The sequence below is a fragment of the Callospermophilus lateralis genome, chromosome 3 (assembly GCF_048772815.1).
Source record: "Callospermophilus lateralis isolate mCalLat2 chromosome 3, mCalLat2.hap1, whole genome shotgun sequence".
NCBI lineage: Eukaryota > Metazoa > Chordata > Mammalia > Rodentia > Sciuridae > Callospermophilus > Callospermophilus lateralis.
Window position 1 is genome coordinate 30,103,570 of NC_135307.1, and position 19,381 is coordinate 30,122,950.

Here is a 19,381-nt window from a genome sequence, read left to right on the forward strand (position 1 = left end):
GGTCTACAGGCTGGTTCAAGACCTTTGCCTCGTCACCTCCTCTGTGGTCCCCATCCACCCGAGTGCCCAACCCCTACACCCTTCTCTCTCAGATCCCTGCTACTACCACCCACTTCTCAGTCCTAGATTTAAAAGATGCCTTCTTTTCTATTCCCTTGTCCTCAGAATCTCAGGATATCTTTGCTTTTACGTGGACTGACCCTCACACCCACCATTCTCATCAGCTCACCTGGACTGTCCTACTGCAGGGATTCAGGGACAGTCCCCATCTCTTTGGCCAGGTTCTTTCCCAGGACCTCACAGCCTTTCACCCCACCTGCCCTGACTCTACTCTCCTTCAATATGTCGATGACCTTCTTCTATGTAGTCCCACTTGGGAACACTCTCAATCCCACACCGCCCAGCTTCTCAATCCTAGCGGATAAGGGATATAGGGTGTCTCCCCACAAGGCCCAGGTTTCCCAGTCTTCTGTCACCTACCTTGGTTTTTGCCTTGCACCGGGAAAAAAGGAAATAACACTGGATAGGAGGCAACTCCTCTCTAATCTTCTGGTGCCTCATACAAAAGCCAAAATAGTATCATTCCTAGGACTAGCAGGTTATTTTAGGGCCTGGATCCCAAATTACTCTCTTCTAGCCAAACCTCTGTATGACCTAGCAAAGGTACCCCCTGGTGAATCTCTTGCCTCCTCCCCCCGCTACCACTTTCACAGACTTCAGCAACTCCTCTTAAATGCACCCGCCCTTCACCTTCCTGATCTTTCAAGACCATTTCATCTATATGTCCATGAAAAGGGGGGGCAAACACTTGGGGTCTGGGGTCAAAATTATGGGCCTACATTTGCACCTGTGGCATATTTGTCCAAACAATTAGACCCTACCATCCGTGGGTGGGCCCCTTGCTTAAGAGCTCTGGCTGCTGGACAGGGGCTGGGTTTGTGGCTCAGTGGTAAAGCACTTGCCTAGCATGTGTGAGGCTTTACACAAAGAAGCCTCTAAGCTGACTTTCAGGGCCCCTTTAACTACCCACTCCCCACATCATTTGAAGGATCTTTTAGCTTATAGGGCCTTCAAACCCTTCCTCCATCCAGAGTCCTGTCACTCCTCACTTCTTTTCTGGAAAACCCTAATATTACGTTCCTCCCCTGCTCTGTACTGAACCCTGCCTCACTGCTCCCAATGACCCCCACATCTGACACACCCGCTCATAATTGCTTAGAAAACTTGGATGATTTCATCCCCTGTCATTCTTCCACTTCTGAGGACCACTCACCAAGCCTGACCTTATCTGGTTCACTGACGGCAGTTCCTTTAGGCAGAATGGCACTCATTACTCTGGATACGCTATAGTTTCGACCACTGAGATTATAGAGGCCAAAGCTCTGCCTTCAGGAACTACCAACCAGCAGGCCAAACTTGTAGCAGCCACTCGTGCCTGCCTTCTTGCGCAGAGCAAATCCCTCACCCTTTATACTGACTCAAATATGTCTTCCATATTCTATTATCCCATGCTGCAATATGGAAGGAGCGAGGCCTACTTACCACTAAAGGTAATGCGATCACTAATTCGGCTCTTATAACCAATTTGATAGAGGCCTCCCACTTACCCACCCAGTTGGGAGTTGTCCATTGTAGGTCCCATCAGAAGGAAGGCTCTCTTATCACTGAGGGAAACGCCAAAGCTGACCAGGTGGCACGAATGGCTGCTACCACTTCCAATTATGACCCCCCTGGGGGACATATAATGGCCGCTTTAGACTGTTCATCTGAAGCCCCTACTTCTTCCAGTAAGAACAAGGATCTTTTGGAGTTCCTCCATACTCTATTCTATTCCAATTCTCAGTCTTTGACCCTCTTTTTATAGAACTTCTTCTCCCTCACCCCCTCTGACAAAGCTATGCTACAGAATATAGCCTCTAATTGTCAGATCTGTCAGCAGACCAATCCTCATACTCCTTTAAGGCCTAAACTGTTTCCCTCCCACCAAGCTCAGGGACATATTCCTGCTGCTGACTGGCAGGTAGATTTCACCAACATGCCTGCAGTATGGCGCACTAAATACCTCCTTGTCTTTGTGGACACTTTCTCTGGTTGGGTTGAGGCATTTCCCACTTCCAATAAAAAGGCTTCCACTGTAGCTTCAATCTTACTGACAGACATCATCCCCAGGTTTGGTATGCCCACTTCCCTACAATCCGACAATGGCCCTGAGCTTATTTCTAGGATCACACAAAAGGTCTCTCAACCCCTCTCCTTCAAGTGGCATCTCCACTGTCCATATCTCCCCCAGGCTTCAGGAAAAGTGGAAAGGGTAAATCGGACTCAGAAGGAAGTCCTTACCAAATTAACAATGGAATTAAACTAGACTGGGTCAAACTCCTTCCCTTGGCTTTGCTTCGGGTCAGAGCTCTCCCTAAGAAACCATCTTTACTGTCTCCCTTTGAGATAATGTATGGCAGACCTCTTATACCCCCTGGGTTGGTCATTTCACAAGGACCTCTCACACAAGATTTGTCTTTACCTCTCTTGTTTCATCTCCACTCAGAACTCTGGAAATATCAAGACAGGCTTCTTCCGGACCCAGACTCCTCTCCAAACCCTCCTCCCTTAACACCTGGGAGTTTAGCCTATTATAACACCCCAGAGGAGAAAGGGCCTCTTGCCCCAAAATGGGAAGGCCCCTATCCTGTCATTCTCTGTACCCCACCGCTGCCAAACTTTCCTTACCAGGCAACCATCTCACCCCCTGGATTCACTTTTCTAGGTTGAAGCCATATTACCAGGAGGCCCCATCTGCTGACGACAAGACTACCCCAGAGGAGCCTCAAGAGTCACCTCCTAGACCTCCCCTTTACTCCTGCTCTCCACATCCTGACTATCCTCTAAAGCTTCGCCTGTCTTGCATAACCGCCCACACTCTACCATGACTCCCACTGTGGTATTTTCACAGTCATCACCCTTCTCCCGGGGACATCATCGTCCTCCTCTTATACTTGGAGCTTCAAAGTCAGAGAGATATATGTCCCAGGCAGCACTTGTTACACTCGCCTAGTTTCTTCGGTTGATTGCGCCCCTACAGGATGTAATGCATCTATCTTCCTTCCCCTCTCCTCCCAGAATTCTGAACTTTCAAAAACAGCCACTAGGCCTTACCATTGCTTCTTATATGATCAGACAGAGGATTACTGCAAATGGTGGCCTGAAACCTATGGGGGGTGCCCCTACTGGTCATGCAACGTCCATAACCCATGTGCATGCATCGGGGATTCCTGCGTTGGAAATTTCAGATTGATCTCGGGGGGGCTATCAATTGGCTATCACTGACCCTAACCATCCACGCTGGACCTCGAGTGTAAATGCTTCCTTCTACTGTGACATATCCTCTCCCACCCCCTGTGGCTCCATCTCCCGAGAGCTTCAACCCTCCCAGCCCTCAGTAGCTATAATCTCTACTGACATAAAGCATTCCGAACAGCAGTTGTTAGACTCCATACAGGATCCAAATGAGCCTAATGTCGGGAGTTCACCACAGTATTCATGGCTACAAATACTTATTGAAACTGTAACCTTCTTAAATCTAACCCTCCCCGCCATTACACCAACTGATTGCTACTTATGTGCCTCTCTGACTCGACCTTTGCTTGAGCAGTTCCCTTGAACTTCTCGGCTTCTGACCTCTCAAATTTCTCCACTCTATCTGCCCGCCATTCTCTCCGAGCCCTTTCACCTGACACTCCATTATGGGAGCCCAAGGAGTCTAATCATACTGTGATTCCCCAGCGCTGCCTCCTGGGCTTGGGTGTCTCCCAGTCAAAGTTTACCACTCTAACATCCCCTTTAACTTCACCCTCTATGCACCACCTGGCTCATTCTTCTGGTGTAATGGTTCTCTCATCACTATCTTATTCACCAACACCTCTACCCCATGTATACTGGTGACGCTTGTCCCGCAATTGATTCTCTATACCCCAGCTGAAGTGCAGGCCCTCTTGTCTCCCCCAGTGCGAAATAAGCAGGCTGCTTTCCTTCCAATACTGGTGGGTCTCTCACTGGCTGCATATGCGGCAGGAGCAAGAATTTCTGGTGGAGCTCTAGGACACTCCTTATGGAGGAGTGTACAACTTATGTACAGGACTTAAGTTCTAAACTTGAACAAGCGCTCACTTTTACAGCAGAATCTCTAGCATCTTTACAAAGGCAGGTCACATCCTTGACTCAAGTTACTTTTCAAAATCAATGAGTTATAGACTTACTCACAGCCGAAAAATGTGGAACCTGTCTTTTCTTGAGGGAAGAATGCTCAATTCTTACATCAATGAATCAGGCCTTATGGAAACTAATGTAGTCAAGCTCACCGACTTGGCTACCTCTTTGAAAAATTCACCAAACCAAAATGCATTTGCCACCTTCTTTTTAGCCCACTTCCAATCGTGGCTGTTGCCTCTTTTAGGGCCCATATGTCTCCTTTTCCTGATGTGTCTGTTCCTGCCCTGTCTGCTTTGCTTCCTACAGGGCCAATTACGGAAGATCTCTAACCAAACTTTCAACCAGCTTCTGCTTAGGTACTACCAGCCTCTGATGACCGAAGATTCCCCAACATCCTCAAGAGAACAGCTCACTCATTGCTGAAGCTCACTACCAGGCGCGATGGAATGCAACGGACATCAGACAGTGGGAGACAACGAGCCCGGAGAACCTCTTAATCTGCCATCCTGGATTCTTGAGCCTTTAAGTCCTTTTGAGCCTCCTCATGGCCCTTGGTCTCTTCTCTGTCAGTCCCCCAACATGGAACTTCTGCCAAAAACTGACCTTTGCTTTAATTTTTATCTTCATCCTGTTTTTGTTCGCTCTGATCTTCTTCAGGTGCTGGTGACACCATGTCAAGGCAACGCTTCCAGTATTTCCTAGAGTCTCTGTTACAGGACCAGTGGCTGATACCAACTATCTCCTCCATCCAGGACTGGTTCGATGCTATCGACGACTTGTGGTTTCAGGGAACTTTCATAGACTTCACCCCTACGGAAGTAGCTGTCTATAGCCACTGGGTTTTATTTCTGGTTGCCATGATATCCCCAGACGTGCCCCCCCCACCATTCCTCCACTTCCCCTTCTAGGCCCTACGCCGCCCCTGCACAGCTGGAAGCAGCCAGATCTGACCAACAATGCCCCAATTCCTAAGAAAACAAAAAGGGAGGAATGTTGGGAAAACATGTAACGGCAGCAGCACCCCAGAGAAAAACCTCAACATGGTGCCTAACGACTTCTTTCTCCTCTTTTTTCTTTCAGTGGCATGAAATGTTCCCACTGGAGCCAATGTTCAAATCCTGCAGGTGGGAAGCCTTAGCCCCAATAAGAATTAACTTCTTGGGCTCTGGAACTGACATATGGAAGAGCTTGCCAATAAATGGGCGACCTGTTATCTACCTCAGCCCTCTCCTTAGATCTATATAAATACACAGCCTTTTGTAATAAAGCGGAACCTCTCCGGTGATTTGTGTCATGTGATATCTCCCATTCGTAGTGCGGTGCGGCGTCTTACAGTTTAGTTGATGATTTCAGATAATTCACGCCAGAGAACTTAAATACTTAGGATAGAAAATTAAAGAACTCTACTTCCAAGTTGGCAAGTAACTCCCAATCATTTAGTTTTATTTTTTCATCAATTTTTGAACTGGGTAGCCTGGGAAGAAGATTTCACTAGGTGTACCAGTGCATTAATTTGGGCAAGAATAATAAATTATGATTTGGTATCTGTTCCCCTCAGTGTGTAGGATTTAGGAAAGGAAAGTGTTGGATTGGGACGTTGGTCTGGCTTATTGAAATAACATTGAATAGCAATAGTCTTGGAAATTTTCAAAGCTTAATTTTGGATATATATGGTAGTGTGTGGTTCTCTTTTGGAATTTTTTTTCAGGTGATTTAATGTAACTTAATACTTTAGGAACTTCAGAACAAAGGAAGTGGCTTAATGATCCTGAAGGAATTGCTTCTGATGGTAGCTTTTATATTATTAAGTAAGATCCTATTTTCAGTTTTGTGTGAACAAGTTTTTCTAGTGTAGAAAGATGTAAAGGTATGAACTTTTGTGAATCGTATCTTAAACTTGTATCATAATTTTCAACATCCAAACCTAAAAATTGTGACTTATGGTTAAAATGCCTTAGGCATGAGGCTTTTCCTCAGAATTCCAGTTTTTCTTGCTCCTTCCAGACCTCAGGCAGGATTTTAGTTGAAATGCAAATAGAAGAAGCCTGCGAGCTCAGTAGGAGACTGATCTAAGGCCCAAGGGGGAAAAAAAAGTAAAGCTGTCTTTTACCTGAACTGAAACTAGATTAAACCAAAAAGTAAATTGCATGGTATTTACTAATTACTGGCGGGCCATTTTTTCTAGGACTCTTGCTTTTTCTTAGATTCTGTATTTTTTTGAACTCATGATTTTGATCCTACAGACTTAAGTTAATGTTTTTCTGATCAGTTCTATTTTTGATCAACTATGGAGTTTTTTTGAACATTGCAATGGAGATTTCACCTGAGAAAAGCTACAAGGCCTTGTTTTATGTGTGCACACTTGTGTTATGTGTTGTATGTCTGTATGTGTGTATGTCCATATATCATGCAATGATATGAAAATTGGCAGATATATGAGGAGCCTCATGAAATTAAAAAAATGGATCCAAATATCTTTGATTCACGTGATTTAAATGGTTCAATTTAAATTGGGTAAACAGATGAAAGTAAAGATGTCTTTAAAATTAAGCTTATAAGTTTTTCCTAGATGATAAAAAAACTAATAAAATGTTGATGTCTGTGAAATAATCTGCCTAAATTCAGAAATTTACAAGTATTGTTTCAAAATGTGCACAGAAAAGGAGGTTAACAGATGGAAAATTAAAAGGTTTTAGGTATGGATTGAATAGAGGGAAAATGTGTTTCTGGATAAGAGTCTACGTGATTAAGTAAATAAGAGGGTTTAAGTAAGTGATAAAGAAAGTCTCTGTAAATTGGTTATATGTGTAAGTTTTTTTTGAGCAAGTAATCTTAAAGAAATTAAAAATTATACAACTATGGTTAAACAACAACTGTTATTTTTCAATATTGTAATATGTTATTTCTTTAAAAGCTAAACTTGGTTAATATAAAATCATCAATGTAATTGTGGTGCTATTAATGTGTTCATATCTTCCAGGTATAAAATTCTGTAAGGTAGAAGCTTTAAAAGAACATTATATCAAGCTGGTGTTCTAAAGTTGTATGGTAATTTTAGGCTTAAAAGAAAAACATGTTGGAGATTTATTTATATCACTTGTTTTCTATAACTGGACTTGTTATCAATAAATTATGTAACGTTCTATGTTACTTTTACACTGAGATACAATTTAAATGTATTTTTAAGTTAATGAGAGCCTAATCTGTGTGAAGGTTGATATTATAAAACACAAAAGTACTTTGCTACTTTTCTACAAAAGGTTAAAAGCTTAAAGCCTTTCTTTAATTCATGTTTTAGATGTGATATTATATTGTGTTAGCTAATATTCATGTGAACTTGAGCAACAATTTATGTAGGCTTTGTAAAATGAGGTGTAAAAAGCAAAGATCATTTCAGAATTACAGTACTAAAGATTTATGAAGAGCCCCAATTTACCTGAGATAAGGCTCTGTGTCCCATCTCACTACATGTAAAAATGACTACAAAAGAAGTAGGCCAGATTTCAGTACATTTAAAGTTGTGTCCAAAAGTTGGTTTTTGTCAAGATTACTAGGATGTATAACTGCCAAAATTCAAGGTAGCTATTACATGAACTAAATATGTTTTTACTCTTGTTAATTTTATTTTGTAGTTTTCTTATAAATGGTCTAAAGATTGCCTGTTAATGTTTTGCAGAGATTTAAGAACACACAACCTGGGTTGATTTAAGATAATGAGTTATCACCTACAGGATAGAGAGATAGACATTAAAGCCCAGTGCTCTTAATATAAGGCTATTGAAATTTATTTGCTGGATGATTAAGATTAAGTTTTAAAATTAAAGTTAAATTAAAAGGGCTAAGAAAACCAATATTTGGCTCTTGCCCTCTGAGTCAGTCTGAATCCAGGAAACAGGGGACTTCTCTAAAGAGCTTTGCAACTCTGGGCCACATAACCTCCGATTAGGGAGATTAATGAGACCACTGGAGAACAGAAAGCCAATCAGTGCATTTGCTGTGAAGAGGAGGGTCATCAGAGAAGGGAGACATCCCTGATGCTTCCAAGGGAAGCCACATGGTCCACCAAGGCCTGGACCCATCCTAGCACAAATGGCACTAGCAAAACTGAGAAGCTGCTGTGAAGTTCCCCCAAGACTCCCAGGGAAACTCAGCTGACTGTTAAAAATAGATAGAAACAAAAGTCAGTTTGACTGCTTCATCTTAAACACCTAGCAAAGACAGTTAAAACCAAAACACAGCTATTCCTGGGCATTTTAAATAATAATAATAGTTAAATGTAACTTCCAAATATAAGTAAACTAAAGGCTACAAAACAGATTCTTAGGCAGGAATGCTGATAACTATCAAAAGGAACTGCCAGAGTAGTTTTTAGTTTAAGGCCTACAGCTATTTCTAACCTACACAGGTAGGCTTGGTGTTTGCTAGTATGATTATCCAGCCCTAAGTAACAGAATTAAAGGTTTCTCTATTAGACACAGAGGTCATACTAGTAAAAGGATTTTGAAAGATCAGATGACATTAAATTATTAAACTGTATCTTAAGGGGAAGGACATCTGTAACCGTAAAAGTTAAATCTTATGTTTACAGTCCTAATAACTGGGGATGTTAAAGCCTGGTAAGGGAACTTCTGTACAGTGACATGATCCATCTGCTGCAACATTTATTCAGTAGTCATGGTTTTTGTTTCTCTCATAGAAGCACCCATCCCCAGATGACAACCTATTTTTCCCCAACCAGACTTCAAATGGAACTGACTTCTAAAAGGGAATTCACATCCCCCACGTCATCCCCCACGTCCCCCACATTGTCCTCCACATCGTCTCCCACGTCGACCCCATGTTATCGAGCCCCCTCATGTTCGACACCCTTTTTCAGCTCTGAAGCAGCCAGAATGAGCCGTCACCCCTTCTCCTTACAGCAATAAAGAGTTCCTAAAATTAGGGGGGAATGAAGCCATAAATAGATAGACATTGTAGATAGGTAGATCGAGTCAGGTTGGATCTAGGATGTAGAGCCTGCCCAGATAGGCCCCCAACTGAGGAAACCATGATTGGTTCCCAAGTTTCCAGACGAAGGGGGAATGAAAAACCAGCCTCTACCTCATAGCAAAGCCTGTCCAAGGAAGGGACATCACCTTTGTCCTTGGAAAGACCCACACAGCACTCCTAGGCACATTCCCACCCTGCTAAGAAGTTTATCTACAAATAACAGGAGAGATCTGCTGTGCCAGGTGAACCTGAGTCAGAAAGGCTAAGTGGGGATCCATAGCAACCCCCTAGCTGCCACCAATCAGCATGAGACAGGGAAATACCTGGGATGCCAGATGAACCTCCCAGTAGTTTATGGTGGTTGATAACTACATGGTGCTGGGACACCATGTAGTTCAGCACGTACACCCCTTTTAGCTTAAACCAACCAGTTCAAATGAATCCCCCTCTTGTAGTAACCAATCACCCCTACCCAACTTGTTCCCGCCAGTGAATGTGCTAATCATGTTTTAGAGTTGTCATTTGATTTTCCTGCGGTGTGTGATGATTTGCTAAGAGATGCTATGATGTATGTGAAGTCCCTGCCTTCTCCAAAGAATGTATAAAACTGCTCAAACCCTGGGCTCGGGGCCTCTCAGTGTCACCAGTTGCTGTGTGTACACGCGGAGGACCGAGCTAGCTCGCAATAAACACCACTTTGCTGCTTACATCGATCTTGGTTCTCTGGTGGTCTTTTGGGAGTCCCGAATTCGAGCATAACAGTCGGGTTACATCTGTGCCAGGGGTGTAAACTTAAGATCTTCTCATTTGGTATCTTTCCTGCACATGCATGGTCCCTTTTTAATTCTCTCCATAAGTGCATTTGCTTTTCAATTTCCCAGTCTCGAATATCTGACTTCCTAATAGGAAAAAGAAAAATGGAGGGAAGGGCTAGATTGGTGCAATGATTATGAGATATCTGTACCTTTCTCTTGCACTTCTAAAATGTCTTACATATTTAAAGCTGCCGCAGTCTGGCTGGGCACAAATAACCGAGCTGCCACAAAGCCTTGTAGATTCAAACAGCAACTCTTTATTCTCCAACTCTCACCGGCACTGCACACACTCCCTCCACCTGGTTCTGTCCAATCTCCCCAAACCCCCGCAAGAACTTACAGGAACTACAAAGTAGCAGGCGCCCGAGGCAGCAAGAGCTGCCCTGTTGCCCAACAGTAAAGGTCAAATATACAATACAATCAATCCAGCATCACAGCAATTATATATAGCTTAACTCAAATCATCATCTCAATGATTCACTGGTGTCTCCTTACAACCATTCCCTCTGGCAACTGCCAGGCATCATTCTGACTGGGCTGTGGCTCTCTGCATAAAGCTATATTATTAGCTATATAAATGCCCATAATTCTGCTAATGTCTTGCTGGACTGCATATTTTATGAGTACATCACTACCAAGAATCAATTCTACATTTTACAGTCTACTTTGAAGCTTGATGTGGACATGTAATAAAACTCTGGCCATAATCAGGTGATCGAGCATGTGCCTGCAGTCCCAGGATGAAGTAAGAGAATCTCTAATTCAAGTCCAGCCAGGGAAACTGAGTGATTTTCCCCCTCTCGAAAAACAAAAACAAAACAAAACCAATTCTGGCCATCAGTAAAGGCAAAAGAAGAATGTGAAAATATGGGAAGTATTCTCAAGGGAGAGGGTGTGCCCTCTGCCCCTTTCTTCTTCCAGTTGGCTAGACCTGGATATAACAACAAGAACTGGACTAATTAGCTTGCCTTAGACAAATGGTCAAAGTTTGGTAATTAATGGTCATAGCTGTGGAAATTAATCCTTGCCTTGGGTGACCTACCTGGACTTTTTTGAGAGAGTCATTAACAATTGATTTGTTTAAGCCACTGTATTGAGGAATTTCCATGAAGAGAAGTCATCCCCAGCCCTAGTTCTGTTTCCACCACCAGCCATGATATTTGGGCTGTGCATCCCAGCAAGTTTCCTGAGACTCATAGGACATTCACCTGGTTTAGGGAGGATGTTCAGATCCCAGTGAGTCAATGAAATTATGAGCTATCCACTGTGTTGGTAAGCTTTTGCATTGCTGTGACCAAAACAACCAACAAGAACAACTTAGAGGAGGAGAAGCTTAATTGGGGCTCATGGTTTCTGAAGTCTCAATCCATAGATAAAACCAACTCCATTGTTCTGGGTCTAAGATGAGTCAGCACATCATGGGGGAAGGGCCTAGTGGAGGAAGGCTGCTCCGCTCATGGCAAGGTCAGGTGTAATCCCTTCAACAAGCAGAGCTTCCTTGGTCCCAGCTTTATGTGCATTTTTCTGGTCAAACTGCAAGTTGTCAAAATCTGTCAGCTCTACTTATTGCTCCCAGTTTTCACAGTAAACCATTTGCAACGCCATGACATCCAAATAGGAGATTTTACCTATTGAGATAGACATTTACAGGATTTTCTCTGACTTTGCTGGTAAGGCCAGTGAGGGAGAAGAGTGTGGTATAGCTAGTAAAGAGGAACTGACCAGGGATCTGTCCATCGCTAGGAATCCATGCAGACACCACTTCCAAGACTGTGCCCTGGAGCATCACTTATTAACTTCTGACAAGGTTACCTGACATAACAGAATTGTTCTCTGTCATCTATTAACCAAACAAGGTGGTGTTTGTTTTTGAGTTTCAAGGGAAAAATATGTCAGGAATTGATGTGTTAAAAAATAAAAGGAAACAGATTATGATAACCATAAATTAAAGGGTTTTTGGGGGGGGGATGCAAAACTGAAGATTAAATACTGGGCCTAATTAATGCATGCTAGGCAAGCACACTACCATTGAGATTCATCCTCAGCCCTTTTTTATTGGGATTTGAGGCAGGGTCTCCCTAAGCTACCCAGGATGGCCTAGAACTTTCAATCCTCCTGTCTCAGACTCCCAAGTAACTGGGATTACAGGAGTGCACCACTGTGCCTGATGAGGTGTTTAAATACAATTAAAGTTTAAGAAATGTTTAAGTTCCTCATCTATTCATCTTAAGTGATACATATTTTTTTTATTCTCCTGTATATCACTGTTCAAAGAACTTAGGTAATTCATCTAAAAAATGTTTTGCTGGCTTTTGAAACAACAAAATCATAAGTGTTTATATATATAAACAGGAATCTAACAAAATTTTTTTTGTTAGGGGAATCCATATTCATCCAAAGAGAAAATACCACAGAACAAAAATATGCTTGATTTGGAAATTTTTATTAAGTTTATATCCAACTCATAGTTTATGGCTAAGGTGTTGCTTCCATTCTAAAAGAAGAAACTCAAAAGGGACATTATAACCTTTCTGGTATTATAGTCATGCATTGGTATCTGTGGGAGATTGGGTAGGATGTCTACAGGTACCAAAATCTTCAGAGGCTGAAGTCCCTTATATAAAATAAAGTAGTATTTGCATATAACCTACACATATCTGCCTGTGTATTTTTAAATCATCTCTAGAGTACTTGTAACACCGAATAAAATGTAAATCCTGGGTCAGTAGTTTCTAAACTATATTGTTTACGGAAACTAACATTAAAATCATCTGTATACATTCAGTACAGTCACAATTTTTTTCTAAAATATTTTCGATTGGCAGTTGGTTGAAACTACAACACGGAACCCACAGACACGAAGGGCACTGTATATGCTTTTCTTACACGGTAGCCAATCATTTACTTATTAATCAGTCATTTAGCAAACAACTGTTGAACTCTCAACTATGCACAAGCACTGTTCATCAGTGTTACTCATTTTTGTTTTCACAGCTAGAGCCTTGTCAGTTGCATGTGTGCAAGAGTGAGAAGGAAGCTTTTTCTACCTCTTATGTTTCCTGTTTTCTGAAGAGTGACTCCAATCCCAAACTGATAAGCCATGCAGTTGATAAAAATGTGTTTTTGGAAAAACCGTAAGTACTTATTAAAAAGGAAACAGGATCCAGACACACAAACGGTGGCAACTATTCTCAGGAGAGAGCAAATGAAAATTACAGTTTTGCCGGGATGGTCACCTGAACACCATCCAAATGTTTATGAAAGAAAGTCTGGAGTCTCTTCCAAGCATCCAGCTGGGCCATGGCATGAGCCCTGGGCTCCCCTCCATAAATGATAGGACCACCTGCCAAGATATGCAGGGCAGCCCTGCACAGGGGCCAGTAAGGAGGCTCAATGTAGTGCCCTGCTTGGGGGTAACAGATGATCTGGGGCTTCTCCTTCCCATGGGCCTGCAAGCGTTTAGAGGCCTCATTAGCATAGAACTCGCTCTTCCAGTTGTGGTCATCCTGACCTACAAGGAATAGAAAGGTGGTGTCAGACCTCTCCACGGGAATAAAGCTCTTCTGCTCTTCCAAAGGACTTTTCAGGGCTTCCACAACATCCTTGATGCCATCTTTGGTCATCTTGATTCGATCTCTCATGATACCCACAGGGGGCAGCGTCTGGTCCTTGTAGTGTATGCTTGCCCCAACAACGGCCACAGAGCCATTGATTATGACTGCAGCCGTGATTCCCTTCAGGAAAGAGGATATGGCAAGGCAGAGTTCTCCTCCTTTGGAATTCCCAAGCAGCCCAATCCCTGGACCCTTTACCTGAAAATGGGACAAAAGAATAAGGAGAATGAGACCCTGAACAGTGTTGTAGGGTGAGTAGTGCCCACCTAGAAGTTACGTGGACATGAGCCTGCACCTGGGCTCTATCAATATCATAGCTTTGGAAACACTATTCAGCCTCTGTTAAGCTCAGTTTCCTTAGCAATAAACTAAGGCTCAACCCCTATAACACAAAATCCATGTGAAGTTCAAATGAGAAACCATGTGTAAAGCTCTGAGCACGATGCTCATCAATAAGAAGCTTTCAAATCCCAAAACTGCTTGCTATGTAGTGTGTAGTGCCTCTATACTTCAGTGGGCCCTGCACTCATGGAAGTTCATGGTAATCCAAAGAAATTTAAGGTGAACCTAAGTAACATTCCATTTGTAAGTAAGGCTCTAGGATGCCCATGAAAGTACTGGGGAAGAAAAGGCCTGGGCTTCAAAGAAAAAAATTCTTCCTGAAATTAACAGTTATTTCTTTATTTTAAAATATTTTTAGAAAAAAATGGACACAATACCTTTATTTAGTTTATTTGTTTTTTTTATGTGGTGCTGAGGATTGAACCCAGTGCCTTGTGCATGCTAGGCAAGCGCCTCTACCGCTAAGCCACAACCCCAGCCCAATAGTTATTTCTTTAGAGAATATTGGAATTAATTACCTAGCAGACAAACAGTATATGTATGTGTATAAAATTATAATCAAGTACGTATTAAAAAACCCAAAGTATCAGTCTATGTAAATTGATCTGACACTAATGTATGTATTTTGTTTCTAACACGTAAATGGTAGCAGGTAACAAAATGTTTTAAAAAATCACTAGAATTATCTCCTGACAATTGACAACACTGCCACCAACACTAATAATACTAATAGTCAGTATTTAAATCTTTGCTAATTGAGGCTCTTCCTGAGCTCTATATAGTGCCATCCATTCCACTTTAAAGAAGTTTACATATATTTATTTTTTAGTTTTAAGTTGGCACAATGTCTTTATTTTATTTTTATGTGGTGCTGAGGATTGAAACCAGTACCTCATGCATGCTAGGCGAGCGCTCTACCACTGAGCCACAACCCCAGCCCCACTTTTTTCTTTTTTAATCAGTGCCCCATTAGTGTCCTTGTTAGCACTTGGAATTTTAAGTTTCCTTGTTTCCTAGCCCTCTCTGCCCTGTTCCCACATTATATTCTAAGCTCATGAGGACGTGAACCTGATCTTCCTCACTCTGTACCCACTGTGCCCAGATCCTTTGCCATGGGAATGAGTACCTGCCCATTTCAAGGGCTCCACCAGTGTGATCATTTAACTCTTTGTAACATACCTGGAGGTTGGACACAGATTCACAGAGCCACAAAACAGTGACACTTCTGAGGTGACCAACCCCCCTGGTGAGCCTGATGCTATCCTGGTCCTAGCACTCATGGTCTGTGTCCCAGGAAACCCACTTTACTGGGCATACTGGGATGCTAGGTCCCCCTACCTGGAATTCAAACATGAGGTTTCCCTATTTATTCTATGCCCTGTGGGGTTGTCCTAGCTCAGAAATTTACTTTTCTTAGGCTGTTGTTGTAGCTCAGTGGTAGAGTACTTGCCTAGCACTAGGTTTGATCCTTAGCACCACATAAAAATTTAGAAAAAAAAAAGAAAGTAAAACAAAAAAGAAATTTACTTTTCTCTGTAAATTTGTAAGAAGCTGAATATTTAATTTTCTCATAGAGTAAATCTCTCAGGTCACAGGGTTGAAAATCTGACCCTGTCTGGAGCAGGTATTTAGGAATCAAAAAACTAAAAGATCAGTCAACCTGGGGGTGATGCAGTAGATAGTTCACGGCTTCTTCAAAGTACTCCAGGTGAAAGATGTCTGCGCTCTGGGGAAGGTCGTCATAGTTGTAATAAGCCAGAGCCATCACAGCGAAACCCTTGCCAGCCAGCAGACTAGCTCGGTACTCCAGAAGGCCACCTCCAAGTCCAAACAGGTCGATGATCCCAGGAAAAGGCCCAAGTCCTTGGAAGGAAACAGAGCACAGATCTAGTCCTCAAACAACTTGGAATCAGATTCTCATTTATTTGTTGTGGGGAGAGGGGCAGGCTGATGCCTCCTTTCCTGTTTCCCTGGCTCTACCTTGTACTGCAAAAGGCAAGCATGAGACCCAACCTCCCTTGTGACCCGGTCTCATTCCCACGAGTGATAGAGTTAACACAGGTTAGTATTCACTCAGGTCAGCAGTGCTGCCATTGAGTCCACAGGAGCCACAAGCATCCAGCTTCAGCGATGGCCTGTGGTGGTTTGTTTGGGTGGTAGAATCTCCCTTGAATTCTCTCAGTTTTCGGATCCTGATCCCCAGTGTTCCTGTCAACTTTGTACTTAACCAATGGCTTTACAATAAATTTCTTTCCTATTTAGGTACCCAGAGTTTGTTTTTGATGCTTGTGATTCTAAATTTGAATTGATTTGAATTTCCAGGAATTGTGATGACTACGCTGGTTGAGGTGGCACACATCTTTAATCCCAGCGACTTGAGCGACTGGTGCAGGAAGATCAGAAGTTTGAACTCAGCCTCAGCAGCTTAGCAAGACCCTGTCTAAAAATAAAAAATAAAAATAGCTGTGGCTGTGGCTCAGGAGCACCCCTGTGTTCAATCCTCAATACAAATTAAAAAAAAAAAAAAATGAGTTGTGTCGTCAGAAGGTACCATTGGTCATCTTGGATACATCTGAAAAAAACTGTTATAGTTAAAGCTTCATCCCTGGGTTTCATAAACTGACTTCCAGACCACTCACGAATAATTGAATCAAGCCTTTATTGAAGCATGGGTGGCGACTGACCAGAACATAAAGCTCTTCCCCTTATCTGCCCCAATCAATTGCAAGGGCGCTCCTTATAAGCCTGAAAATCGCAAAAGGGATGTTTGGGGGTCTAGCCAATGCAAGCAAGCCAAGTTACAGAAGTGGGAGAGTGCACTCAGGTGGAAGGACGCTTAGCCAATCATAATTAGCCCAGTCACCCCAGTTTCAGAAACAGAGCCCCATTACCCTAGTTATAGAAACAATGCCCCATTAGGTAGTTCCATGTTCTTCAAGGTTTCTATAGCAAAAGGAAAAGAACATCTTGCCCTGGTCATGGCCCTTCTACTTGGCATGGTTGTTTTACAAAATGGAGTTACTAAACAAAATGGAGTCACTTTTGCTTTTACTCTCACAGAACTCCAAATCTCAGGCAGTGTTTACACATTCTAGGTCTACGCTTATGATTTTCATGATTGCCATCAAAAACTGAGTCCACATTTCATCTATACCTGCTGTCACAAATTTCCAGATCTTTATTTTTGTAGTAAAATTATAACTAACAAAGACTCAGATTATTATTGCCTTTCTTTCCAAACTGAGGGTGGGGAATCTCAGCACCATGCATAACATGTTAATAATCATAGCACAATTTATCTGTTTCCTTTTTTGATGATCATTAAAGTTGTTGCAATTTATTATTACTTGCACTGCAGTGACACACATCCTCTAAACTCCAGCTGCATTTAGCTAGGACTATATGTTCAATTTTCATGCCTAAGTTATTTATATAATATGTAGATTTCAATTTTCACTAAAAGTTGCCAAGCTGTTTTCCAAAGTTGTGTTACTGCACAGTCTCACCAGAAATATGGACTGTTCTTGTTTTACTACATCTTCACCAACACTTGACCATCATTTAAAAATGTTTGCCTTATTGGAAGGTATGAGATGGTATTCCACAGTACTTTAAAAAGGATATTTCTGCTGAGAATTTTCCCATATGCTATTGACATTCTTTTCCTATTTATGTTTTAAATTCAATTTTATATCCTTGGCCTATTTTTCTACGAAGCTTATGTTTTACTCTATTGGTTTGTAGAAGTTTTCTTTACTATATTTTGGATTCTGATCCCTTATTATATGTATTCTGACATCTTCTGTCACATAATTATCTCTTTATCTTCTTGTTTGCCTCACCAAAGTTTTTCAGTTTCCTTTATTATTGGTCCTTTCTGAGTCTATGTAAGAAACCCTTCCTGTATAGGGTTATAGGAAAACCACATTTTTTTTCTCTATAACTTTTACATTTGTTTTTCTCATATAGATCTTTGATCCATCTGGAATTCATTTTTGTGTATGATGTGAGGTAGGGATCTAAATAAATCTCAAGAATACTGCCATGTCTCAATAATTTATGCTACTATATCATACTCCATATTTTCGTATATTTATTATCAATTTAAGAAATGTCTATTCTATCCTATAACTTATTAGTCCATTCTATATGACCACATCTTAATCACTAGAGTGTAACAATTAGACTTAATTCCTGAATAGGCAAGTGTTATTCATTATCCTTCTGAACTGGTAAAGTTCCAACAAGTTCCCCAGTGATGCTGCTGGGCTGCTGCTGTTGCACTCTGCTTGAATAACCACAGAAGAGCAGCTTGTCACAATACTTGAATGTGCACACAAACCACAGTGGGGGAGCGTGTCTTTTAACTATTGAAATTCTATTTCATCAGGGCTTGGACAAAGTCTGATATTCCCCCTTTTCTAACTAACTTCCAATATTGCTCCTGCTGTTGCCTCTGGGATCAGGACATTAACCCAGCCATAATCTGAAAGATCTGCAGTTTCCCAGTGACCCCTGACTTGTGAGGGCTGCTAGGAGACTTTGGTTGGAGAAAGGGAGAAGGTCCAGACACTGCACCAATGAAGCAGCACAGGCAGAGGGTAACAGTGACAGAGGTTGCTCACCTGGAGGTAGGAAGAGCGTGGCCCGCACCCGGCCCGCCCGCACCGGCACCCGCCGCACCCCGGGCGGCATGAAATGGCGCTCGTGCAGCGCCCGGGCCAGCAGCCGCCCAACGTCGGGCTCGTGGCCGTCCAGCACCTCCAGCTCCACCACGAAGGGCGTCTGCACGTCCCATTTCAGTAGTCGCCAAAACGGCTTATCAGGCTCCATGGCCCAGATCAGTCCCATGGGCTCCAGGCCCGCGAAGCTGCCGCCCAGCGCGGGCGCGCGCGCCAGGTCCAGCTCGCCCCCGGCGTCCGCGCGGTAGCGCGCGTGGGCCTGGAAGAGCGCGCCCTTCTCGTCGCTCAGGGACGCGCGCAGCGTGACCTGCTGCTCGGGGGCCAGGCCTTGCACCGCGATGTGCAGCGGCTGATCCCAGCAGCAGCGGCCCGCGGGCTCCAGGATCAATGTCGCAACCATCCTCACCCGGGAGAAAGGGAAGGACGTCTGGGAGGACTCCTGACCCCCGCCTGGCCTCTCTAGGCGTCGCGGAAAGGAATTCGCCACTGAACCCGTCGCTTATTCTATTGGTTGCGATCCGCTGTGCGAGGCCCCCTAGTGTTTGTAGGGTACAGGAGTTGCCCTGGATGGTGATAAGTAATGCTAAGAGTAATGATTAATCCTGCTTTCCAGCGTGGTGAGGTCGAAATTCGGGTAGAAGGACTGATTGGAAGGCATACTGTTCCAAAAATCTCCATTTTTCAAAGTCATCCCAGGTAACTAACTCAGGTGATTTGTGAGCAACACGGCCCT

The 19,381-nt window shown here is 42.9% G+C and overlaps 1 protein-coding gene and 1 pseudogene across 3 annotated transcripts in view; both read right to left on the reverse strand.

Moving 5' to 3' along the window:
- Positions 1 to 19,381, reverse strand: part of LOC143394566 (acyl-coenzyme A thioesterase 1-like) — a 48,743-nt pseudogene that overhangs the window by 21,825 nt on the left and 7,537 nt on the right. The gene's annotated exons all lie outside the window — the stretch shown is intronic.
- On the reverse strand, positions 12,438 to 19,123 carry LOC143393695 (acyl-coenzyme A thioesterase 1-like). Of its 2 annotated transcripts, XM_077109128.1 has the most exons (4): positions 18,592 to 19,123; positions 15,627 to 15,829; positions 13,610 to 13,822; positions 12,438 to 13,521 (listed from the first exon to the last, which is right to left on the reverse strand). In XM_077109128.1, exons 1-4 carry the CDS (start codon positions 19,046 to 19,048, stop codon positions 13,243 to 13,245), a joined length of 1,152 nt encoding a protein of 383 aa, XP_076965243.1. In that variant the 5' UTR covers positions 19,049 to 19,123; the 3' UTR covers positions 12,438 to 13,242. The 2 variants fall into 2 exon arrangements, with proteins under 2 accessions (XP_076965243.1, XP_076704226.2); XM_076848111.2 differs by having other exon boundaries at positions 12,438 to 13,822; positions 18,592 to 19,120.